Source organism: Ammodytes marinus (genome assembly GCF_949987685.1).
Source record: "Ammodytes marinus genome assembly, chromosome: 21".
In the NCBI taxonomy this organism is placed as follows: domain Eukaryota; kingdom Metazoa; phylum Chordata; class Actinopteri; order Uranoscopiformes; family Ammodytidae; genus Ammodytes; species Ammodytes marinus.
Genome location: NC_137225.1, coordinates 20250033 through 20276565, shown reverse-complemented (window position 1 = coordinate 20276565; position 26533 = coordinate 20250033). Strand labels below are relative to the sequence as shown.

General features: G+C 39.8%; 2 protein-coding genes across 2 annotated transcripts; both read right to left on the bottom strand.

Moving 5' to 3' along the window:
* Nucleotides 1-225: 225 nt before the first annotated feature.
* Nucleotides 226-8099, bottom strand: LOC307267699 (phthioceranic/hydroxyphthioceranic acid synthase-like; the record flags this gene model as incomplete). Its single annotated transcript, XM_080050081.1, has 6 exons — nucleotides 226-5766; nucleotides 6104-6285; nucleotides 6427-6633; nucleotides 6819-6979; nucleotides 7400-7553; nucleotides 8042-8099. The coding sequence occupies 6 exons, from the start codon at nucleotides 8097-8099 to the stop codon at nucleotides 226-228; spliced, it is 6303 nt and encodes a 2100-aa protein (XP_079906207.1).
* Nucleotides 8100-9304: 1205 nt separating this feature from the next.
* rdh12l (retinol dehydrogenase 12, like) lies at nucleotides 9305-15807 on the bottom strand. Its single transcript, XM_080050415.1, has 7 exons — nucleotides 15677-15807; nucleotides 15272-15387; nucleotides 13358-13513; nucleotides 13163-13267; nucleotides 11699-11908; nucleotides 11250-11442; nucleotides 9305-10255 (listed from the first exon to the last, which is right to left on the bottom strand). Exons 1-7 carry the CDS (start codon nucleotides 15688-15690, stop codon nucleotides 10153-10155), a joined length of 897 nt encoding a protein of 298 aa, XP_079906541.1. The 5' UTR covers nucleotides 15691-15807; the 3' UTR covers nucleotides 9305-10152.
* Between the last annotated feature and the right edge of the window lie 10726 nt (nucleotides 15808-26533).

Here is a 26533-nt window from a genome sequence, read left to right as displayed (position 1 = left end):
TATGAATTGACAATTTAGCATTTCTCAAAATGGTTATGGTTATGCAATGCAAAGTAACATTTAACTGAACCAACATATTTGAAAATAAATTCAATGCAATGCAAAATAGGCAAAATACAGTATGAATATGTGACATTGACACAAGAATACGGTTGTACAACTGCATTTCTCTATTCAAGCCAATGAGATATACAGTATACCTTCACATTTCTGCATTTCTCATTTTTACAATCTGGTTGAAACATCATCCATCTCTTTGCCTGGAAAAGACTCTGTGCCATTACTGACATTTTCACTTTGACCTTTTTCACTCAGTAAAGCTACTACTGTTGACATTGTGGCATTGGGATCCAACAGTTTCACCAAAGGCACATTCACACCCCTCCCCTGAAAGATGACATTCTGCAGAGTCATGGCCTGCATGGAGTCAATGCCTAACGACAAGAGAGATGAATCATCTTTCAGCTCACTTTTATCCATTTCAGTGGTCTCACAAAGCAGAGAGATAACATACTCTCTTGGCGAGACAGATTGAGTTTTAGTTTGAGAATCTGCCTCTTTGGACTTTTGGAAAGCTTCCTCTACCAATGTGGATAGGCGATTGGTCAAGGCCGCATTTTGAGAAAGGATGTTGTACCTGATGTTTCTGAAGTGAAACCTGCAAACAGCTTGTTGTGGTCGATTGAGCACAAGGCATTGCTCCAGGCTTTTATGAATCTCAGCCACATCCAACACCATCATTCCCTTTGCCTCCAGGAACCTCTGGAAGTGTTCCTTGTTCAGGAGCAGACCTAGGTTTAGAGCTCCCCAGTTGATTGACTGTCCAGGCAGCCCAAGTTTGCGCCGATAATGACAAAACATGTCAAGGAATGTGTTGGCTGCTGCATAGTTTGTTTGTGAGGCATTTCCCAGAAAAGCTGAGATGGAGGAGTAACACACAAAGTAATCCAACTGACAGTGCTGTGTTGCATGGTGCAAATTTAGTGCCCCATTGACTTTCGGTTTGAGAACTTTCTCATAAAGAGATCTGTCAAGGGTCTCAATCAGCCCATCATGAAGGACAACTGCACTGTGAAACACTCCTCTTATTGGACAACCAGGGAATGTCTTGCAGATTACACCGATTATCTTGTGCACATGCTCAGACACAGATATGTCACACTCTATGGTTATAATGCAGTTTCTACACTGTTTCTTAACATTATGTATTTCTTGCTGCACATTTAGTGTGGGCTTGCTCCTGGAGAGGATGACAATATACTCACCCCCTCTTTGCGAGATGAACTTGACAGTTTCAAAGCCCAGCCCAGAAAGGCCACCTGTCACTATGTACACTGCCCTCTTTCGGAAAAGCTGTTTTTTAATTGGCAGCATTGGAATGTCCGATGTTGTACTACTAACATCTTCTTCCAGATCAACAACAGCCAGCCTTTTTGAGTTGAAGTATGATTGTGGGGTTTCTGAGCTAAGGCTCTTCTTTATGCTTTCAGATTTCACACTCTGAAATGTAAAGCTTTCAAGAACAAATTTCCTGCTCAACCCCAAGGACTTCAGCCAGTGATAAATGTGTGGCCTTTTGGCACTTAATGATCCCTTTTGCAAAATGACTGGCATATGAATTGTCTGCACATGAACACTTTCCTTTATACTTTGGAAAACATCCTGAGCAAGCAAACACTGCATCTGAGTTTCACAGATGAAGACAACATGTTGGACACCTGGAAAGTTGCAAATGTTAGCAATGACAGATTCATCAAAAGGAGGCAGGATGACAAATGCATCCATTTGATTGAAATCTTCAAAAGAGCCAAAAGTGCCGACAATCACATTCCAACCTGACTTTTGAGAAGTGAGTGCCAAGACTTTCATCAGAGCAGAATCAGGGACAGAGGATATGATTCCTAGACTGTGTTTGGCTCTGGGCAAGGCTTGATGCAGGATCTCCCATGCCAGCACAACGTAGGATACACAGGGTGTTTTTTGAAAGAATGGGAACTGCTTGGTGTTGTAGCACACACCCTCTGGGACTCTGGCCTTACTTGCTGCCACCACTGGATAACAGCAAGCAACGTGGTCTCCGACTTTACATTTTTTGACATCTTTTCCGACGGCTGTAATAGTACCACTGAAATCAAGAGCTAATAGCTTGTGGTTCTGTGATGAGTGTTGGTTCCAGTATAGTGTCCGCCCAAAATTCAGATGTGAAGCACTGACAGGGAAGTAATCACTTGAATGAACACATATCTTAGCAGAAAGAATTTCAACTGATGTATCGCCAAGTGGCTGGGCCTCCTTCTCAACGTGAATGGCACTTAGTTGAGTCATCTTATGTGTGTCAGCTGTCTGAAGGATGTAGGTATCATATATTGTTTTGGTGAAACTGCCCGCTGAACTGTTAGTGATTTCAGGTGGTGTCCGGACAATGGAAGGTTTCAGAATCAACCCATCTTTTACAACTAACTCTGGGTACTTACTGCAAGGACACGATCTAAGGACCTCAGACAGAGCCGCAATGTCCTTAGCAGAGATAGTCTTTATATCAATCAGCTGAAAAAAAAGATCTGGTATCTCTGCAGCAAATGATCTTGTCATGCCAGCGAGAGCAAACCCTTCACTTATGTGGTCTACTGTGAGTTCAGATGAACAGTAGGTGACTGCTCTGATGGAGTTGGGGAAGTGTATTCGCTGTAGCTCAAGGACTATTTGACGGAAAATCTCACAGCAGCTTGCCAAATTCTGCAGGACAACATCAGCTGCTAAGGAAGTAAGGTTCTCTTTGCCCCACAAAAATAAGACCTCATCAAAGTTTTTCTCAATATCGATTATGTTGAGATTTGCCAAGAGTGAAGGAAACTCATGGCTCAAGATATCTTCTGCATGTGCAAATGAAACATACCTAGAACCTGAGTCCAAATATTGTTGCAGGCCTTTAGAGATCCCTAAACGGTCACAGAAGACCAACGCCTTAGGAGGAGGGGCAGATTCAATGCCATCAGGGATGACACTGAAGGCGTTATGGTAGAAATACTTCTCAACCACATGAGAGTGACTTCCAAGGTACTTGATTATGATGTGCTTAACCTCAACCAACACTCTTCCATCTTTATCTGCAAAGCACCCACAAACCTCAAACTGATCAACGCCCACATCCATTGCTCTCAGATAGACAATCATCTCATCTTGCAAGGGTTCAAACACTGTCAAGCTTCCTATGTTGGTAGGAAATCCTGGTCTACCAGCAAAAATGTGCTTTACTGTAACTGGAAGAAGCTGCATCAGAAAATCTAGCAAAACAGGATGAATGCAGTAGTCATGCAACTGGGACTGCAGCTCTTCAGGTACTGTGACAACTGCAACAGCCTCCCTAAGATCTTCTCCATAGTGCACATCCCCCTTATTCTGGAAGACTTCTCCATACTGAAAGCCTCCCTGCGAGAGATAACCATAGAAGTCCTGGGAGCTTATTGCAGAATTGCATCTTTTGAAGATTGAGCTTAGTGCAATGCTCTGCTCCTCAATCAGCCTCTCTTTCTTTGAAACGACTGAGCCTGATGCAAATGTTGCGGATGTTGAGCGTACCATGAATGTAGTTTCTGTCTCTTTTTGTTCTAGTTGCACCTTCATTTCAGGTGTATTCTTGGTTAAAACAAACGGATTGTGAAAATTGACACTGAGCTGTAGTGAGCTAAGCGGTACTTTTGGTTTGGCACCGGCCATGAAAGCTGCTAAACCCAACTCAGCATAGAAGGCACCCGGGATAATGGGTACATTGTTGTGCTTGTGCTCTTTCAGGTAGAAACAAGAGTCAGACATCAGATCACAGCTGAAAATGTTGCTTTCACTGCCTGTCTGACAGAGCACGGGATGATTACTTGCTGTACTTTTCTGTGCTGCTCCAATGATAACATCTCTGTCTGAGCAATCGAACTGGTATTTCGGAAACGACAGTGGCATTGTCTCATATCCTTTGTAAAAGGTATTCCAATTTACATTGACCCCCAGTTCGAAAAGCTTAGAAACAACATACATTGTTTCATGATCTTTCTCTGGGTGCACTGATGCAATAATAGCTGTGTCATTACCCAGAGATTCCATTATGTTTCTCTGTAGTGCCCTTCTTGGCCCTATCTCCACAAAGACTGTATTCTTCTTTCCTTTAGTTGCTGCCCTCACCCCCTGCTCAAAAGCTACTGGTTCACGAATGTTTCTGGCCCAGTATTCCCCTTGGGAGAAATCTCCCTGTTGGACTTCCTCTCCTGTCACTGTCGAGAACAACTCTGTGTCAAGATCATTCACCTGTAGGGAGCCAATTGCCTCCTTGACTTCTGTCAGAATTGGATCCATCATGTGGCTGTGGTAAGCAACAGGAACATCCAGTACACGAAGGAACAGATTCTGACTGTTGGCTGAAGTGCTAAGCTCCTTATAGAGGCTCTCAATTGCATCTGCATCACCTGAGAACGTGCAGGACTGTGGGCTGTTCACAGCAGCAAGGCAAATTCTACCTGAATAACGCGGCAGATTAGCAGTTGCCTCTTCTACTGCCATGTTGCTGATCACAAGCATCTTCCCCCCAGTGACTTTGCTCTGGAGAGTGCAGCGGAAGTAGATCACTTTTACTGCGTCCTCAAGAGACAAGAGGCCAGAACAGTGAGCAGCTGCAACCTCACCAACAGAGTGTCCAAGTATTGCATCAGGCTTGACACCCCAGTGTCTGAATAGGGTGGTAATGCCAACTTGGATAGCAAAGAGGAGTGGTTGGATAACATCTGGATTTGTGAAGTCACTACCCCCACACTCACTCTTAAGTCTGTCTAAAATGTTCAGCACACTCAATCTTTTGAAAAGTTGTGAAATCTCTTTGATCTTCTTCCTAAATACAGGCTTGTGTTTCAGTAGGTTTCTGCACATGCCGTGGTAAGTGACGCCATTTCCACAAAAGACAAATACTAATCTTGGATCTGAGTAGGATGGGCTAATCGTTTTGCTTACAGTTGCTCTAAACTCCTCCTTAAGATCATCTACAGAGGCAGCCAAGACGGCTTTTCTGTATTTAAGTTTTAGATGGCTCCTTCTACAAGCTGATGTGTAACAAAGAGAATCTAGATCAACTTTACTATCTGCTTCTAGCTGTTTCATTGTGTCTTCCATCATTAGAGTAAGAGATTTGTGTGAATTTGCTGACATGACAAAATACTTTGCCTGACGATTATTCTTTTGTTCAATTTGTGACTGTTTGTGCTGCTTGACAATTGCGTGTGCATTCGTACCCCCAAAGCCAAAGTTGTTCACTCCTGCAATTCTTGCACCGGAGGCTTCCCATTTTTCTACTTCTTTGGGTATTTTAATGTTCAGGACTTTGGCATTTACACTGGCAGTCTCTTCAGAGTAGAAAACTGAAGGAACAATGATCTCATGCTTCATCATCAGGAGAACCTTAATGAGTCCGGCCACTCCTGCAGCAGATTCTGTATGTCCAATGTTTCCCTTCACCGAGCCAATCCGCAGCGCCATTGAACCAGGAGGTCTGGCTTTAGCAATGGCGTTTGAGATGCTTTCTGCCTCTGTTGGGTCTCCAACTGGGGTACCAGTCCCATGTGCCTCTATGTACTGGACATTTGCACGGTCAGAATCTGAGTAGACTCTGCGCAGAAGTTCCTCTTGTTGTGTCATAGAGGGTTTTGTAATGGGAGAGACTGAGTGTCCATCTTGGTTGACAGCTGTTTTTGAGATGATTCCCCAGATATGATCATGGTCTTGTATAGCCTGCAAGGCACCAACAAAGATAAAATGAAACAATCAGTATAATTATTGTGACATTGTTAAGTGTGTCATATTGGTATACAATGACGCAGAAAGTGAATACTTTTATATGTAGTCCAAGCCCAAGTTGTGTGGTGTTGTAAAGCATTACTAAAGAGCAACAGGGCTAACAGGAACAAGGAAGTTGGTGACTAATATAACATTTATGACAACTGGTCAGACTGGTTAGTGTTTAGAAGAAACACATTGCTTGGTTATAGTAATTCAGTTAATGATTAATTGATATTGTTTTAATATCTGATTTTGTCTGACCCAGTTTATAAAGAGAACATATTCTGACCTTTCTCAGTGGCTTGAGGAGAACTACACCGCAGCCCTCCCCTCTACCATAACCATCCGCTCTGCTGGAGAAAGGTTTGCTGGTCCCTTCGAGTGAGATCATCTTGGCCTTGCTGAGAGCAACAAACACTCTGGGCTCTATGATACAGTTGACTCCGCCACACAGAGCCATTTCACAATCACCTGATAAGATAAAACGTATTTCATTAACCCACATAGTAATACTTGAAAAACCTTTGTCAATTGTCAGGCATGGCTTTCCATCAGAGTTAGCTCATAGATTGCCCTGAAAAGTGTCTAACTTTAGTTAAGACATGTACAGACCTTGTTTAATGGATTGACAGGCAAGATGAAGAGCCACGAGAGATGATGAGCATGCACAGTCTATGGAAAGTGAGGGCCCAGTAAAGTTGAAGATGTAAGAGACTCTGTTTGCTGCTATACTCATGGCGAGTCCTGTGCCGGTCCAGTGGTTGATCACACTTGGGTGCACATGTGCAGCATTTGTCTCATAATCTCTGTTCATTAAGCCTATAATCAAACAAAATAACCCAATAGTTAGTCCATGAAGATGATTCAGAGTTTGATGATTCAAGGAACAGTAGTGAAAAACAGATGAAAATTTAAATTACAAGTACAAATTTGATACAGCAGAAAGTCCTTATACTACACAAAACTTAAAAGCCAGTCACTGGCAACACATTTTTCCAATTTACCAAAAAACACCCCTGTCCTGGTCCCACTGGCCTTCTCCATAGGAATTCCAGCGTCCTCTAAAGCCCTGTAGACGCACTGAAGGAGCTGTTTTTGTTGAGGGTCCATTTGTTCCACTTCACTGTCACTTATGCCGAAAAACTTGTGGTCAAATGCATTGAACCTGAGAACATTCAGAACCATTAGGTAAAATGTTATGATTGAGAACACATATTTAAAACGTTAACTCTACTTTTTACTGCACTTTCTCAAGGCAAGTCAAACACGTGCCATATTCCAGCTCATACTGTATACATCTCACACCATAAACTAAAATCAGTGACATCATAACCAAGTTACAAGGGGAAATGATAAGAGAATACATCAACATTTATATCTAGTATATTTGACACAATTAAGTTTTGATTTAAAGACAATCGAAAAGTAAGTGCCACAAAGAATAGTAAATAAATAAATAGTAAAAAAAAAAAAAAAAAAAAAAAAAAATGGCAACAGAGACTAAAGACATATCTATGAACACATATTTACAAAACACAAAAGTAGGCCTTTCTAAAGGTCATATGATAAGGTTTTAAGGCCATACCCGTCAATTAGTGCAGCCTTGGCCGTGCGGGATTTTCCCGCTTTGTTGTCATCAGGGTCATACCAGCTGGCTAAGTCAAATCTCTCTTTGGGAATTGGCACGGAGCAGTTTCTTCCCTCCACCAGAACCTTCCAGAAATTGTCAAGCCCTTCCCCTATTTAGAAAAATACACTTAAAAGGTCATCCCATGCTACTATAAAAAGACACAATGTTTTTATGAAGTTTTTTATAACCACATGATTTCCTTAACCTTAATGTTAAAAGGGTAAAATTAGTTTTTTTTTAATGAAATACACAGCTTGTTTGAACCAAATAAAATTATTCCACAGATTTATTTGAAAATAACTACGGATTTATTTTGCCAATCCCCATGGTCATTAAGAAGTATTTTATCTCAAGTGTACATGTGTTAAATTCGGAGCTGATTGAACAATGATCAAGTAATCCAGTGTGTATTTTATTTTTATTTTTTCATTTTACTATTGCTACATTCAGAGGTATTGTTAATTTATCTGAAAACACATTGTGAGAGAAGATACATCTGTAATTGACAATTGTAAAAAAATAAAAAAATAAGAAACGCACACAAATAATGAATCAAACTAAAACTAAAGTAAAGGTTCCCAAAGTTGTATAGCTTACCTCCTGGAAAATTGCATCCAATTCCCACTACGGCAATACTGTCTTCAGCTTCTCCCATTGTGACTGAACATCACATCACACACATATCAAAAATAAATCAAAAATCTTTACTGCAATGGGTTGTCCACATCACTTTCTTCCAGGCAATATCACATCCAGAAACAAATGCGTTTTGCGTTCTACAAAACTGTGTAATTAGTCCAGGTTTGTACGTGCACCAGTGCATCCTTACATCCATTAGGTTTTCCCTTAGTGATGGTATCATGCGGTTCAGTCTTATAGCCAGCTTCTATTCTTTATTAAACATTAATGATTAATTGGGTTGGTGGCCATGGAGATGAAGGACTTCAGTGCACACATTTATGGCGCCTTGCAAATAATTAGACCAAGTTTAATAAGCACATAATACACTATCAAAGAATGGGGTGGCTCTAGGTCTTGTATAGTTGTTTATCCAAGTTATACCACAACTACTCAAGCTATAAATCAAGGAAACATATTCTTATGGGTAATGCTTTTAACCAAAGTCTCACAACTTGATTCATCTGAAAATAATAATTCACAACACTTGTTGGATATAGGTTGAGTCATCATGATTCAACAATGCATTGCACACATGTCAAGTTGAGCATGGCCCTACTTTACATCCCTTAGATTTGTGTTTTAATGAGATACAATGAGGTCAAAGTAGATGTTAAAGGATGCACTCAAACAACGTCTTGACAAAGTGGCAGAAAAACCATCTTCAGATGTCTTTTCAACATCCAACAGACTCTCTGCTGTTCACATACAATGCATTGATGGCTAAGAATATATAACAAATGTAAAGTTACTTTTGGAGATATTGTGCAACTTATAACTCCAAATATCATAGGAACATACAAAGATATGGTTTTATTGCCTTTATCAATGCCCTGCAGCCACACGGAGGTCATACAGTGGCTTTAAAGTTATTAACTGTGGTTGTCTTTATTACTTTCTATATAAGTGTGTCAACACAACAGAAGTTATATGAGTGCAATACTGTTTTTAGTTATAAAATAAATTATCTATTTGACCTAAATCACAGAGAAACTTGCCTAGTTCAATAACTAATAACACAAATATGTGGAGGAGAGATAGAGGAATACATCACATTAAAAATTCCTGATATATTTATAATGCCATTGTGAATAAGTATGTTGTTGGGCCCAAGAATGTGCTGTGCGAATAGTTGAAGTATAAAGCATGCTCTCAGGTACAGAACAGACAAAGACAAAGGGATGAAGTGCAGTGCTGGGTTTTAATGTGAACATACAAGTACAGAAAAACATTTGCGACAAATTCTGTAGTACGACTCATAAATATAGGTTTTTCTTTGAAATTGTTATAGCCTACAATTATAACCAAGTATCCACTAGAAATCTAGAAAAATATTGTTGTATTTTCTGTAAATCAGAAAATTCACATTACAAATATAATATTTTGTATAATAGTATTAATATAAATAGCACCATGATAACTCATGATTAAGATGCAGGTGATTTATTGGCAGGAGGTGTTAGTGAAATTAGATGTTTTGCATCAACTAGTAAAGAATGTCGGTAACACTTTATAATAACTATCTGTTGTAACTCGTTAATAGATCATTAGTAAACTCTTAGTTAATGATTTATTAATGATTTGTTAAGTGTTTGTTAGCAGTTTGTTAAGGATTTATAACAATGGTAGATAGTTAATATCTTAATAATTGAATCAGTTCACCTGGGAGGTAATCCGAGATTAATTGATCACGTCACGTTCAAGTACATGGCATGCACAGTGTGTATTGAGTTTATTTAAAAATATATGAAAATGGGGCCGCCCTCAGTTGCCCATGCACTGTGTATAGTCTATAGCCTATTTCAGCCTCGTCGGTATCTCGGATTACCTCCCAGATGAACTGATTCAATTATTAAGCTATTAACTATCTACCATTGTTATAAATCCTTAACAAACTGGTAACAAACACTTAACAAATCATTAATTAAGAGTTTACTAATGATCTATTAACGAGTTACAATGGATAGTTATTATAAAGTGTTACCAGAATGTCAACAGTCTGTGTGGTGAGAAATTGAATGTGAAATCTGTCATTCCCACGTTACAGACAGCATCCGACAGCTCAACTCCCACAGCTTCTGCGCCAGGTCGTCGTCTTTGCCGGCCGCCGAGCAGTTTGCAGGAGCACAGTCGCTGAAGGCACATAAGACACATTAGAACAGGAACATTCAAATGTATACAAATAATTGATCTCCTACTGAGTTTACGGTTCAGTTAATCTGTCTATATAGCCTACGTCAATATAGTAGATTTAAAAAAAAAAAAAAGTTTGACCAGGAAAGGCTTATTTTAATGTGATCAATTATTCTTAGGTAATATGTATTCAGCATAATAATAGTGTTTTTTTAAATACATTCTAATAAACAAGCCACTTATTGTATCCTGTTTATAATTAGCTTACATTAGCTGGGGCTGCTTTTCTACATTTGTGTGAGGGCACGGAATCTTGGAATGGTGATTGATTCACTCACTGCAATCAGGTGTGTTTGGTACTGATAGGCTGATTGAACCCAGGTGTGAGGAGTTTATATGTGCCCTGAGACCCCAGTGCTGTGCTCTGTGCTGTTCAGTGTCTCGCCCTCTTAGATTGGGAGAGTTTCTCTCTGAGTGTTCTCTGGGTTTAGTGTCTCTGTTTAGTTCTTTGTGTGTGTTTTCAGCTGCTTGGCAGCAGTGGTTTAGTTGGTCGTTTAAGTGTGATTTGTTAAAGGAAGCCTGTGTGGCCCTTTACAGTTCTGTTGTGTTTTTTGTTTTCTCCCCTTCCCCGTCATCGCTATAGCGATTTAGTGGTTATCCCTCCGAGGATACATTTAAGACACCCCTGGGTCTCCACACCTGCATCCCAACCCACCCCCCCCCCCCCCCCCCACACACACACACACACACAATTTGTGTTAGGCAGCTAACATAGTCTTGTAGCTGAAATGTATTTTTCCAAGTATATTGTGTATTACGTTTTCTCCAAGAGGTGCCAACTTGATGGTTGCAAAATGATTAACATGAAATATATACTGTATATATTTCTTGCATCTAAAAATTACATTTAGAAATCACTAAATTATTTCTCATTGGTAAAATGTAAATGTTTGTGAGCTGTAGTATAATGCAAACACTATATATTTGGTTGTACCTGTAGTATCCCCCGCTCTCCTTCTCCAGTGAGGGTTCCACTGCGCAGTAGATAGTAGTCTGAGCTCCCTGTGTGGAGTTTTTAGTGAAAGGACTGACCATCTTCATGACAGTCAGTTGTGGGCCGCTGAGATGGCGCCACAAATCCGTCTGCACCACTCCTGGGTGAAGGGAGTACGTTGTTACTCCTGTGCCTGAAAGACCAGGAAAGAAAATATGTTATGTCAAGATATGTCATGCACAACATGAGCAAATTAACTATTCCTCAGTTATTTCCTGTTGCTCAGCAAACCTTTGTTTAAAATCAAATTCAAGGTAGGGAGGTGCTCTTATGAAGGAGATAATACTACAGATGAAAATGAGCTCATAGCTAAGTCTGGTTCTGCTAATGAGCTGTGCATTGTCCTTGTCAAATAAACAAATAAACAGGGGTTGTAAAATGACGCACACCTTCTAGTTTCTTAGCCAGCGTGCGTGTGAAGAGGACGTTGGCCAGCTTGCTCTGAGAATAGGCTGTGTTCTTGTTGTAACCCTTCTCGCTGTTGATGTCCTCCAGATTGATGGAGCTCCAGGCGTGAGCCATGGAGGACACGGTGACGATCCGGGCCGGGGCCGACCTTTTGATCAGGTCGATCAACAAATGCGTCAACAGGAAGTGGCCTGGAGGAACAAGGAAGTGACTGTTATAATCAAATTAAGAGTTTAAGAAAGCAGTACGAGTATAGTGTCGATTATACAAGTGTAACAATACAAGTAATATTAGAGAAAATGACATGCTGTTTAACATTTCCAAGCTTGATTTTTTTTTTAAAGCACAGAGGGGCTGCTGTATATCCCGAACCTAGCAAAAGGCTCTTGTATATTTAGAAGATGGAGTTTATCACAACAAAAATAATAACACAATAATGAACCTGTAGTCCATGAACCTTGGCAGGGACAAATGTTCCTGCTCTGTTTTTCTCTCCGTGACCTATTTGTCTTATCAGACATATGTGCAGCAAATGACAACAACATCAATCAATATTTAACAGCAAAAGGATAAACTGCTTAATAGTTTAGTGTAATAAAGGTCTGTGTTCCGGTGAGTGGGAAAGGATTAAATGTACAAAGTCCTCTCTTTGTGCAAAGTCTATGTCTCGAATACATGTTTTAATTTTAGCAGGTTGGTCCTAAATGGCTAATTGAAATCACTGATTTTATGATATGTTTTCTTTTTTACAAGGTTACACCCAATTTACAATGTTGCGTTCAAGCTCAAATATATTGGTTTAGTAGGAAGTTTTTCCACCACACAAAAAAATAAATAGTGAGGGGGAAAAAAACACAAAAATCTCACAATTTCAGGGCATTTTTGAGAAACTACTATGTTTTGCGCTGTGGACCAACGTAGTTATTACACATTTCATTGTGACACTGCGTTGATATACTCCTGAAATCATTGTAACTGAGAGCTTTTTTTAATGATTTATTAAGATTAAATAAAGCTTGAATGAATGAAAATATAAATAACAGAGCCCTCTTTAGTCACACATTCTGATGGGTCACAGATTTCTGTGTAACATTGGATGCAGCGAGAGAAAGGAAACTCAGTGTGCCTCTTAGTGGGCGTTATGGGATTTATTTTGAATGCTCTGATACTTTCCACCTGGAAACCTGTCTGCTACAAGTGTAGTAAACTAAAAGTAAAACCTTTCAGCTACAGCGATTCACTGAGGTTGATGGTCCAACATGACCGGAAATCTAAGTAAGGCTCTGCTAGGAAAATAAATATTTTTTCATGAAAAGGACACTACATTTCTACTAATTTGGGTGGCATATATGAAAGAAAGTTGGAAAACTAGGCACCACTTCAGTCAGACTCTTGGTGATACTGAAAGCCTTTACTCATGTTAGAAACTACATAGCTTTATTTACCCATGTGATTGACTCCGATCTGCATCTCAAAACCATCTGCTGTTTTCCCATAAGGACACACCATCACCCCCGCATTGTTGATGAGGATGTTGAGTTTTGGCTCTCCTGTAGAAAAAGCACATTAAGAATTTAGAAATATTTGGCTTTTAAGACCCTTCACGTGCATAGCTTATTTTAAGGACTATATCGGCTAACCTTTGTTGATGGCTTCTGCAAATTCTCTAATGGACTTGGTGTCCGATAAGTCAAGCTTCATGCAGACAACGTTTTCACTGCCTGAGGTTTCAATGACTTCTTTCAAAGCGGCCTGTCCACGCTCCATGTCCCGGCACGCCATGATGACCTTTGCCCCTGGACAGAAAATGAACAAAAAGTGAAATACAACAATATATGCAAATAATGCAATGTGTGTATGAACATGCAGGTTATGTGTATGCACTCGCACTTGCAGACACACACACACACACACACACACACACACACACACACACACACACACACACACACACACACACACACACACACACACACACACACACACACACAGGTATGCATTTAATGAGGAAGAAGAGCACCCCCTCGTGACAAAAAGTGAACACGTGACAATAAGGCCCTTTAAACATTTAAATAATATTCTATTCACTAGGTTTTGTGGAGGCTTATACATCAGGCTTATGGATCAAAATTGAGATATAAAACTCTAACATTTGAAGTAATGTCCGTGAATTTTGCTAATCAGCCGCATGGAAAGTGAATAATTATACAAAACAAAAACAAAACATGTATTTTTGTCTAATATTCATATTCTAACATTGTAGAGCTAGTAATTAAACACCAGAATCATTTGAATACAGAGCATGTATTAGAAAAGATCACAGTTGGCAACAAAAATTCTACATCAAAGTCGTATTAACTCATTATTCATTGGATAGACTATGTCAGGGGTCCCCAAACTACGGCCCGCGGGCCAAATGCGGCCCGCGGCCCGCTTTTTATTGGCCCGCGGCCGATTTTAAAAAGATAATGTAATTTTTTTTATTTTTATTTTTTTATTTTTTTTTGCATTTCTTAGTTAACCCACTAGTGCAGGGGTGTCAAACACTGATTGATTGGCCCGTGGCACATTTTAAAAATATAATGTAATATGGCGCTTTTAAATAATTTAAATGCACTCATTATATTACAGACAAATATGTCCCATAAAAGAAAATGAGCAACAAGCCCAACCCAGAGGACCCTGCATAATATTTTATTTTAAATTAAAATTATTATGGAAAATCTATGTGTCCTTCTCCAATAGCTTCTAATTCATCTGACACAGTGTCTCCATTTTTTTTTCATACAAAATTCTTCAGATTTAGCCTCTTAATTTCCCTCTCAAAGTGCACCAAATTCATGCATTTCGCTTTAAAAACTTTAAAAAATCTCCCGGGGGGGCATACCCCCGGAGCCCCCTAGGAGGGTCGGGACCTCGGCTGGATACTATTTTCACCCTGCTGGACATTGGACGCAAAGGCAGAAAACACTGGGTGTATCATTGGCATATAAACAAGAGGGGGAATGTGTCTGTTTAATGTGCAAGGAAAGTGTTGCCGTGAAGAAGGATTACAATTTACGAAGACACTATGAAACTAAACATCAGAGCAGCTACATGTCCTGATAAATGTGTTATTTTAGCAAAGTGGCCCGGCCCTTCGTAGATTTTTCTGTATGTGGCCCTCAGTGAAAAAAGTTTGGGGACCCCTGGACTATGTCATGATTTTTAAGTCACAGTTCTGGTAATATGATGTATAACGCAAAATAAATAAAAAAAAATCTGTGTATTTTCCTTTTGATGTGTGTGTTTACTGTCATAATGCAATGCAAAAAACAAATGCTAAAAAAATTGCCTGAATAGCTCAATGTCTAATAATTATTTTCATATTCCTCCACATGAAGCACTGAACATAAGTGTTGCTGTGGTATCAGTGCAGATAAGGTATCATATTAGCATCATATTAATAAAAGGTCAATAATGCCCAGCCCAACATATATGCAAGTCACCATGACATAGCAAAAAAAAAAAAAAATTGAGGGAAGTGATGGTGAGGTGTAAAGTGACACACCAACCTCTCTTGGCCAGGTCCTTGGCTGTCTCTTTGCCAATGCCAGTGTTGGCCCCAGTGATGAGCACTGTTATGTCGTCCAGTCTTGCATCAGAGGACCAGGCACGGCGGAATAGGTTTCTGACATGTTGAGAAATCAGAGTTACTTCAGTGACTCAGCCAGTTATATGGGTGTGAGAAGAACAATGCAAAAGCAAAAACACAGGAACTTACAAAATAATATACTACTTTGCTTTCAACTAAGGCAAATAAAACGTTTATACTGTTAAATATGTAGCAATGGACTTTTAGTAATCTTAAATTGGCTTACGTTACCACTTAAACATTAGGCTACTGTACATTTAACACCTGTCTTAAACTAAATAATGTATTTACAGTCGGCGTTTTCATGAATGTAAACAGTCCTCACCTTATAGACTGCATCTCACTTCACTACAGCATTCAGCAGGTGGTGGAGAGAAATAAAATATAAGAGCATATGTTTATTCCAGGATTAGTTCGTTTGAAACAACACAGGCTTAACATAAATCGGCATTGGGTTGGGTTGAAAACTAGCGATGCGGAAATGTCACTACATAGTAACATTCGATTGGCTGCAATTTCAGCCAATCGGCTGAGACTCTGTCAGTCTTGAACAACAGGGATTGGCTAGATTTTATGTTTCGGTCCGCCCATTGTGTTTTTTGTGTGATCGATAAGTTTACAGTAGCCTAACTAAAGAAACTACAACTGTTATTTATAAGTTAAAGTAAATCATTATAGTACAGTAAAGTATTTCAGCATAAACAAAACAAAAACAGAATAAAATGTTTAACAAAATAATAAATAAATAAGGAAATACATTTAAATGTGTATCGGTAGGCTAAAACATATGTAGAAATAAATATAGAACATATTGAATCAAGGGATTTTGTTTCGTTCTTATGTTTTAATTATAACAAAGAAATAACATTGACATTTAATTTTGTCAGGAAATGTGTAGTCTGTAAATAGACCTAGATGTGTCTTGAGCTTTTATAAATACAGCATCAGTACTAGGTCTATATGTTTGAATACATATCCTTATGCCCTCTCTTTGAAAACAAAGCAAAATAAAAATCAGACAACCAAATAAGAAATAATGACAAAAGCAAAAAGATCCACTTTCAATAGTCATGAATATCAGCATTTCTAGCTCTGTCCTGCAGGTGGCAGTCAGTGACCACTAACAGCATGAATCAGCCTATAGGGGAGTCTGTTATACTTTGACACCAGCTCTTTGTTATGTCTGTGGACAGATTAACAGGTTTGGTGCTTGGGCAGAGTTTGTCCTTGGCCGAGATCTCACTGAGCTGGTAAATAATTTGCACGGTGCTGAAAAAACGAACGACCTAATCACCTGCATGACTCTGTAGGATTCCCATACGAAAAACTACAAAATGTCCATTCATACTTCGCAGACACAATTACAGCATTATGTGGAATCACATAGTAGACAAAAGGTCATTAGAACAGGAAACATGGTGCAGGTCATCAGCTGATTGTGCATAAGCGAACATTTCCTTCCCTTTTCTTTGCAAGATCAGTCATCGAAGGAGTGTATAGGAGTTTGTGTTTGTGTGTGTGTGTGTGTGTGTGTGGGGGGGGGGGGATTCATTTAATGTAATAAAAAAGTATTGGGCCATCACAATGCAAAAACAATGAGCGACCACAGAAATTACATTGATTAGAACCATGAACAAGGCACTTGTGTTCAAGTAAACAAACTGAAGGAGTTGTTTTGAAGGTTTTGTCAGGTGATACAATGTGACGATCGAAGGGGCGTTTATATTCATTCATTGTAGAGTTAATAATCTAAGGACAAGGCAAAGACAATGAAACCAAACCTTGACTCACTTTATGAACCAGCCTGAGCAATTCATCCATAAACCAAGTATCGCAAGTAGGAAGACCATTAGTGGTAAAAACCACTGCCATTTTAAAAGAAGGGACATTGTTTGTGATGGTAATATTTACTGTAACAAACACTTTTAAAACAAGTCAAATGTCCTCCTAATAGGTTTTCTCCATTTGTGTTTTCTTTTGTGAGAAAAACAAAAAATAAAGTCACAATGAATATGGTTTTTACTGTTGCTTAAGACACAGTATATTGCGTGTTTTTCATTTATTTACTTAATAAAGGATCACTACACAAAACATCAATGGTGGAAAGTAAAGTGTACTTAAAGGGGACCCGTTTTTTTCCCAAAACTTTATTCACAAAGACATGGATATACAGTAGGATAACTATATCTACTTTCATCAGAGAAGATCAAGAAGAAGAAGAAAATGTGGTTCTTAAATCAGCTTAGGTTGCAGCCTTGTACAGTACATGGTTGCATCAAACCCTGGAGTTCAAATCAAGTTTGTGTGCACTTATCCTGATTGTATCCCTCCCACTCCCTGACCCTCTACCGCCCCTTATTTTACTTCCTTTTCCATGTTTATTTAAGCAACAAGTGATGGCAAGAAGCCTACAGGAAGTGGTTGTAAATGGCTGTTGATTAATTTATCATATGCCGTATCACAATATGACCTATTGTTATTTAATTGGTGCTATGTGACTGAATAGGTAGGCTACACAAAGAAAAAATACACTGAGTTATGTAATGTAAGTACATATTTGACTTTTTAGGACAGCTGGTGAGTTTTATGTGTTTTGTGACACAATCCTAATGTGTGTTTTATTTGCATGTCATTTTTTGCTGTTGTCGAGGGACTTCTGTTTCATCATTAGTGGCGAAAAAAACCTCAGACATAACAGTTTACCTAAGATTATACTGGCGCCTTCATTAGCAGCTTCCTAGATGCCACAGACAATAGAAAGGCAAGAGGATGCACTGAATAAACTATGAGAACAATCCATTAGCTATAATGGGACGATTAACTTTACTTTGGCACATGGACAGCAGGACTTTTATTTTTATACAGAGGGGAGGAGAAAACACAAATAAATAAACACAGTGGGTAAAGGAGAACATCTTGTGTTGATATGAGGTTAAGCAACGATTGTGGTTTGACTTTGCTTAAAAGGGAGGAACCAGTTGATTTTAAAGATATGTAACGTTTTACACCAACGAAAACACATCCAAGAAATGTGCAACATGTACATATCCCTGTAAAGGAGACTTTTCTAAAGAAATACTTTGCACAATATGTATATGCATGGGCTAAAAAGTACACAATAAACATTTGAAATACAGTGATTTTAGGAATAATTGTGTTTCATAAAGAAAAGAAAGAAAATGAGTTTTCTTGACCTTTAAAACAGGTCAGTAGCAGAGCAAGCAGCCCGCCTGTTTACATGATAACAATATCTTTCCAAGGTCACATCCCTGACTGCCTCCCCCCTGAGACGCACACACACACACACACACACACGCACACACACACACACACACACACACACACACACACACACACACACACACACACACACACACACACACACACACACACACACACACGTAGCCAGACTACTGCAGGCTGCCAGTAGTCTGCCATGGTTCACTGAGCTCTCATCCCCGTAAACCTCAAATGATCTGAAGCTGTGTGACATGATAAACATCTCCGAGCGTCCTCCTCTCCTGCCACCTTTACTGTACAGACAAACCATTGCACTCGTATTCTGTTTAGTCTGCCCCCTCCATGCTCCTGTATTTAGTTTCTCACTCTCTCAGCCTCGCTCACCTCTTGGAGTGGTCACATAACACATAAACGCTGCCATTCATTTTCTCAGACCATCCCATTTAACCGATCCAATCTCCCGAGCCGTAATGGCTTTTCTCAACTGCTGCAGCACCATTTCCCTGCGATACCAATCTATACTTTGATCATTGTAACCCTTTGGTCAAGCCCAGGTCTTATTTTATTCCAGATGACAGACCCCCTTCAGCTCACCACCACTGCACTGTTGACCTAAAACACACTGTATCATTTATCTCAGTCACACCAGTTCCCTTAATAATGGGGCTAAATGGGGCCTTTTATTTCTCACCAACCATTGCAAAAGCTGAAAAAAGGTCATGTAAAGTTTCCCCTGCTGGATGCAGCCTAGAGCGCATTTTCTAAGGAATGTAAAGTGTTTCCTCCCTCATGTACAGTATCTAAATCCTACATGTGTTTCAAAAATTGAGATTAATGTTACACAACAACTCCTTCCCCTTTCTGGCGAATATTTTATTTTTGGTATTAAAAAACCCTGCATGCAGTCTCACACTATGGGATGTTACAGCGATAGTTGTTTGATCAGAGTTTTTCAGAAACAGTGTTACAGTGCTTGTTGTTTATTAGGTGAACTGACCATTTCAACAAGGGGCTAACTAGACAATTAAAGTGCAGCAAAGGGGAGAGGAAGGGGGGGGGGCATAAAATAAATGTGGGTTCAATTCTTGAGCGTTTCTCTGTCACAGTGATACTAACAGATTTAGATTTCTGCTGCCTTGCCAGTGTCGCTGCCTTCGCCTCCTTCCTTCTTCTTCTTGCCTTCACGGCTTAGACACGCCCCTTGATGTCATCACGGTTCTCCAGAAAAAACAAATATGTTTGGTTCCAGCTGAGAACCAACTTTTCAGAATTCTGAACCAATTTATTCTAGGTGTGAATACGCCGGCCAGTTCAAAAGTAGGTTCCAGACCCGGCACGATGTGAAAGCATTATCACTCGCACCCACTTCAAATCTGTGAGTAGAGCACAGAACTTATACAACTATAGAAAAATCTCTAGCAGAATATTTTGTGCTCATACATGGCCCCATCGCTTGTATGAAAAAGCTGAAAAAAATAGGTTCAAGGCGCCTTTAATTCTTCCCACAATGCCACCTTTCCTTTCCTTGAAATACACCAGAAGAGGTGCACCAGAAGCGTTAATCAGTTTTTTTGCAGATGCCCATCTTTCATTTCCTTCCCATAACATCCACTGTTTGATCATCACTGTTTCATCTTGCTGGCTAAAACCTCTGCGTCACTATGGCACGGAAAATTGGGCAACAACATTACACAGCGTCAGTGTGACGTAGCTAAAAGCCATAATGTGTTCTTCGGCTCTGTCCATCAAAGAGATCATCCAAAATTGTGGCAAGAAGGCACTGTGTTGAATGTAGGTTGCGTTGGCCTTTTTGAAGGTGAACAGACACAGTCCCTAGGGAGCTGCTATGAGCCCCCGGGGAACAGGCATTGGGTGCTATTTATAGAGCTGTCTGAAGGATTCAATACTGGGTAGGGGTGGCCTGTTTTAATGGCTGCTTCATGACATTTACAGAGCAGCAGGAGATCATATTTCAGTGACAAAGTCTGTGAGTATTATCTAAATTAACATATTAGGGATTGAAAGGAGGGGTCTCATAGTGATTTAGTGGACTGTACCCAAATGACTGAGGTGTCGTTGCATAGATTATACATTATCAAGATGTATTTTTTAGTAATCTTAATTGGTATTCGATTCAGTTAATGGGGATTCGTGACTTAGCCACAACTTTGACAAGCAAAAATACATTCATATTTATTTACAATTCTACATTTGCTTTTCCCTATTTTTCCTCTTGTTTTGGCATCATGAAAAAGCCGTCTCACTCACGCCAGTGCCCGCCATCTTTCAGCTGCTCAAACTGCATGTAGGTCAGGGAGCACCCGGAGCGTTCCAAATGCCAAGACGTTGGCACACTTTTGTTTCTTATAGGGGCAGATATAGTCTTTATTAAGGGAGAAACTCCACTGATGTTACGTGTCAAATGATCGTCTACATATCTTTATTATTGTGATTTATATGTCTACTATTCATAATGTATATCAACAGACTGCACGGGGAACCCCTCATATTAGCCCAGGATATCAATTGAAGATATACACAGTAATCTCTCTCTACCTCTAACATAACTGGTACTAGCCTCAATATGAAACATTTCTCAGCTAATTGCAAATTCCCTGCTTTACATCAAGATACACCAAAAAAAACAAACCAAATGTTTTTCTGCAGGTTTTTTCAATGTCCTTCCTTTTTATTATAATCATTCTGTGCAAGCAAGTCATACACATATTGCCTTTTGTACCTTAAATCACTTCTAGCTGGATCTTCACTTGTTTTATGATAGTTGGAAAAACATACATTCCTGTTTCCTTTCACAAGGTATGTAGCCTAATCGAGCCTGTACTATCTTTACATGACACATTTATTTTACCCATCGTCCCAAATGTCGTCCCTTTTGACAAATAGCCTACTCTACACGAGAGCGGTACATTCATTACATCAATCAGTCAGTGGTACTTTTCTATTATACCCTATAATATATCAAGCAGCATAGCCCTGTAAACATTTCCGCTTTATCAATATTCTTTGCTTTTATTGCTAAAGTGTTGCTGTAAAAGTGTAACCTTCTCCAATGCATCTAGTATGGGCTTCCCCTTCCTGCAGACATACTGTATCAGTTGCAGCCCCACTAAAGTATGCACTTGATTCAAGTAATCCACGCTAATTAGTCACACTCAACCCCTCAGCAGCAGTTGACCAACTGGTGTCTGAGGCCTGTGTAAAATTATCAGTCCGTATCATCTGATCCTTTAGATGCACTGTTGACCCCGGCCAAGAATTTCCCAGCAGACCCCGTGTTGTGGCCCAGAGTATTTTAAAAAACAATAAATACAAACATGAATGGAGGATGATATCAGTGATTGCCATGTTGTTCATGTCGGGGCAGCGAGGAACCAAAAATACCCAACACAAATAATCGCAGAGAAGAACAACTGTTGATATTTTGTCTATCAAGGATTTCTGTCTGTCTTAGTTGTCTGGTTTGGTAATCGCTGCATTTTCCATTGCAAATCATGTGTAGTCAGAAACATTCCATAATTGTATCTTTTAGAAAAACAGATGCTTTACTCTGTGACTTTAGAGATGGCCCAGATTTTCAAATTGCTCTGCTGGTTATAATATCTTATCATTTTGGCTACTACTGACATTCTATGTGATATTCCGAATAAAGGACAGATAAAAACCTAGTGCTTTTGAATTAACCATTGGAAGTTATGAGCCCGTAAAATTCACTGTACATCGGTTACTGCATCTACTAGGTAGTTTTTTTCTCAGCCTGTCAATATGAGGTTTATGATTTCAAAAGCCTATAGGAGATTCTGACACGAGAGAATTATTTATACCCCAGTTGTTTGTCGTGTCCATTGTTCCCACACCACCTGCTCCCTCATTTGTCTGACATTTTAAATATATCTCATCTCACAAATAGATAAGAGGAAGCTGGAATTGCACGTGTTATGGTGGCAACTATCTCTTCAGCAACTATTATTTACATTTCAGATCTCCCTATAATGAACAATAATACATTTAGTTTTCAATTATAAGGGTTTTCTATGAGTGAATCTTATCGTTTATAGCCATAGTAATCTGCCCTTAGATAGAGCTGCAGGGAACTAACAGCTGCTCTCTGATGAATGACTGAAGATTTGCGATAAAAAGCTTTCACTGTGTGCCTCCCTTCATGGCTAATCAAAAGGCATTTAAATACTGACCAGAATATATCTAACTAAACACATTATTATCTCTTGGTTGGGATTATTTTGCATGGCCTGGATGTGCTGTATAAAGACCTTCACGAGTGCATAAAGTGTATAGGAAACTGTAATATGTCTAGGAAAGTGATGTTACTTCATTATGTCAGGCATATTTACACACAATGCATATAGTGTGGAGAAAACATATTATTAAAGCACACACACCAGTAGCCAGAAGTGTCCCCCAAATCAACCGGGACTAAAATCTTTAGAAAATATATTTTTGTGTCATTTTAGCTTCGAGTTGGAGTACACTGCTCCTCATAAATCTAATGTGTTACAACGCATTATAACATTTTGCACTGCTCAGTCGTTTGATACAAAGATGTCTTCCTTGCTTCCTTACCACCTGCTACATTTTAGACTGTACAGATTATTACAAGCTTACACCAATTAAGCCATTATACAGGAACCAGTACATCCTGTGCCTTTGGTGGGAAAGGTCATTTTTCGGCCACATGTTCAAACAGACATACGCACGCACGCACGCACGCACGCACGCACACACACACACACACACAAAAACAAACATACAGTAGAAGAAGAAAGGGCCCCAAAACACACGCGAGATTCAGAGCCCATTTTGTTTGAAGGCGGGTATCGGCGACGGATGAGTGACATGATAAAAACATCTGGAGGGGCAATGATAACAAACAGTGCGGCAAAAACCCTGTGACCTCTTTTATCCCTTTACTGAAGACAGACGGGGTCCAAAAATACTCAAACTCAAGAGTCCAGATGATTTATTAGGAGCAACTGGATTGTGCTGTTATGTAATGCGAGTGGGTTACATTACAGACGTGAACGTTGACCGAGTGCAAAGCCTTTTTGATTCAATAGCTGTATTCATTCAGGACCTGAGTTTGACTGCCGGCCTCATCCCTTGAGACATATTGATTATTATGCCTGATAACTCAGACCGTATGCATGTGAAACTTTTGACCCCATCGGGTATACAGGACATCTCAAGAGGCACTAACGTGGAATGAGAAGAATGGTCTGCATAATGTTTAAGTTGAGAGTTATGTTTTCCTTCGGTGTCTCTTGTGTATACTTGAAGGTACTGTATATAGGCCTCACACATCTGGTCAGTGTATGTTTTTTTTTAACGGCCGCTTAATTGCTTGAGCGATGATGCTGGTGCATGTGGACTTGGTTTTTTTCAACGCGTTTTCTTAGGCTGTTTAGTTAAGGTTGGGTTAAATGAAATTCCAATCCACTCCGCCGGGATTTTGATTGGATCTACTTCCCGCACAGGGAGATTATATTATGTAAGAGTTTGCATAATCCCCCAAATGTTTTTTTTTTTTTTTTTCCTTCAAAACTAGATTTCAGCGCTGATCAGATGGATTAAAAAGCACTCACAGATTGTATGGAGCTGTTTAACTACTTTTGAAACAGCATGTCAGTGTCCTTGAATATTTGCTTTTTATTCATCTTTGAATCAAGATAATACACTTTTCCTGGTAATGGGCATGTGTCGTGGGGATACAGGCTGAATGCAGTACTTATGCAGCTTCGCATAGAAAAAGAAAACCTGGAAATCTGCCATATTTCTCCACTGCATCGAGTCCACCAGAAGGTGTTATGTCAAACACTGCACTGCACTGTATTGCACACAAGTATGTACAACTGGTGCTGCGTGTAAAGGGGGGATAAATCTTCACACACATACTGTACATACAAACAGCACACACAGAAGTACTGTATATACATAGGAGGGTCCCTCCCTTCTCAGCTGCCGTCGTCAACATCTCGGGGTAAAACGCACGACATCCTTCATATAGAAGATGAAGAATGGCCGCCATGAATGGACTCAAATACATTATGTTCCCCAGTTGTTACCATGCAGAGCACGTCTGGTCTGCAGAGTTTGGTCATTGTCCAAAAGGGGGAGAGAAGTGGTCAACCGCGAGAGGAGAGCAAAGGAGCTCTTTGCTATTCACCGGACACATTCAGAGAATGAGGCGTGGGGCCGGAGGGACACAAGACTGGACTTTGAAAAGGAAAACTGAGCCGAGAGCAGGAGGCTGAGAGGGGGAACTGGCAGGGTTCATATGCATCTGAATGAGCGCGTAACAAACTGGATTGGAGCTGTGATCCTTGGCACTTCTTTGTATTATCTCAGGAAACACACTATTAATATTCTATTCATGTCCCTGTATGCTTGTCCCTGAGGGAATTAGCAGATGCTTAACACTCACCATCACCAAGGAAGGCTGCTGTACGAACACTTTAGACCATCGATAGCAAAGCCAGATCTTTCAGGTTTTTCTATTTTTTTTTTTTTTTACAAATTTCCACATTTTTTCTCGAACACAAAGGATATTTCTAGATTTCTCATATAATGAGCAAACACTGAAATCACAAGTCAGGTCTGGACTTTTTAAAGCTATGTGTGGCGTGCTGAAAAAAGAAAGATGGGTATTTTGGGTCATGGCCAGTTCAGCCATCTTTGTTTAGATAAATCAAAACTGAAAATGAGATGCAACAACTAAAAAAGTAAAAGGTAATGCTGACTATTCAGGCAAAGTGATGCCTGGTTGTAAGATGCCATGGTTTACAACCTACAGTATAAGACACCCTCTGTCTTTGGACCCTCGGTTCAGATAAGGAAAAACACCATATAAACAACTTTAACTTGAAGACATGGAATAAAACCAATTTAAAGGAAATACGTTCTGAATTTAAATGAAAACGAGAATATACTGGAAATGTTAATATTTACAGTATCCTCACGATAAGAGATTGATTCAGCTCAATAAATTTCACTATACTGTATGTTTTACAGTGTATGTATAGTGTGGCGAAAGGGTCGTTCTGCATTTAACATTCTTTGTTTGATGCTATGGCCGGCTCACAATAGGTGACGAAGGAGCGGCAGGTGGTGATGAAAAGAGCCTGAAATCATTATGCCAGATCAGAAAAGGCACAGATTGCTACCGGCCATAATCCCATCTCATTATCATACATCACAAACTGGGGAGAATTGTGTGTCGCTGCGGGTGTCCTCCTCTGTGCCTTCACTCATTCAGGCTTCACACAATGGGGGAGCTGGCCTTGTGTCTGTGCCTCCCAGTCATAGGGCGCACAACAGTGTTATTTAAGGGGAGACTTGGCACATGCAATGTGTGGGCCGAATCCAACGCACCCGTTATTTCTGGCTTCCTCTTCCCCATCTTCCCCTTGGTCTAGAGTCAAGAAAGCACTCTTAGTATTAGCAGAGCCACAAGAGTTAGTCTGTTTACTTGTGCAGGATGCAAACAAACACAACTACAGTGCTTTTTTGTTCAATTCCCAAGCCTTTATGATTTATGTGGACAAGACAGTGTTTTATGCACATGGACTTCCTCAGGTGACGAGGGAGACCTTCCATCTGTCCGGAAGACCATCTGTTGAAAATGGAAATGTTAAGTGGTCATTGGCAACATAAGGCATCTTTCTGTGCTAAAAACTAGTTTTTAAATGACCTTTGCCGTATGTTATTGTATCAATGCAACATTATAGACTGTATTGAAGTCTAGGGATGTTGGTGTAAACGTTGGGACAAGTGGAGTATTGAGAGTAGTGAATATGCTGTAGGCCTACATACATTTTTAAAGGACTGCTGATTAGTTACTGCCTGAAGAAATGGACAAAAAGGGAGAACACTGATTCCCGCAGGGCATCAGATTCCTGGTAACCCTGTT

Excerpts from the sequence above, each read along its gene's own strand:
- rdh12l (XM_080050415.1), bottom strand. Across the intron at positions 13,514-15,271 it reads CAAGGACCTGGCCAAGAGAG|GGGCAAAGGTCATCATGGCG; the intron begins GTTGGTGTGTCA and ends TTTTCTGTCCAG. Across the intron at positions 11,443-11,698 it reads GCTGGCTAAGAAACTAGAAG|GCACAGGAGTAACAACGTAC; the intron begins GTGTGCGTCATT and ends CTGGTCTTTCAG.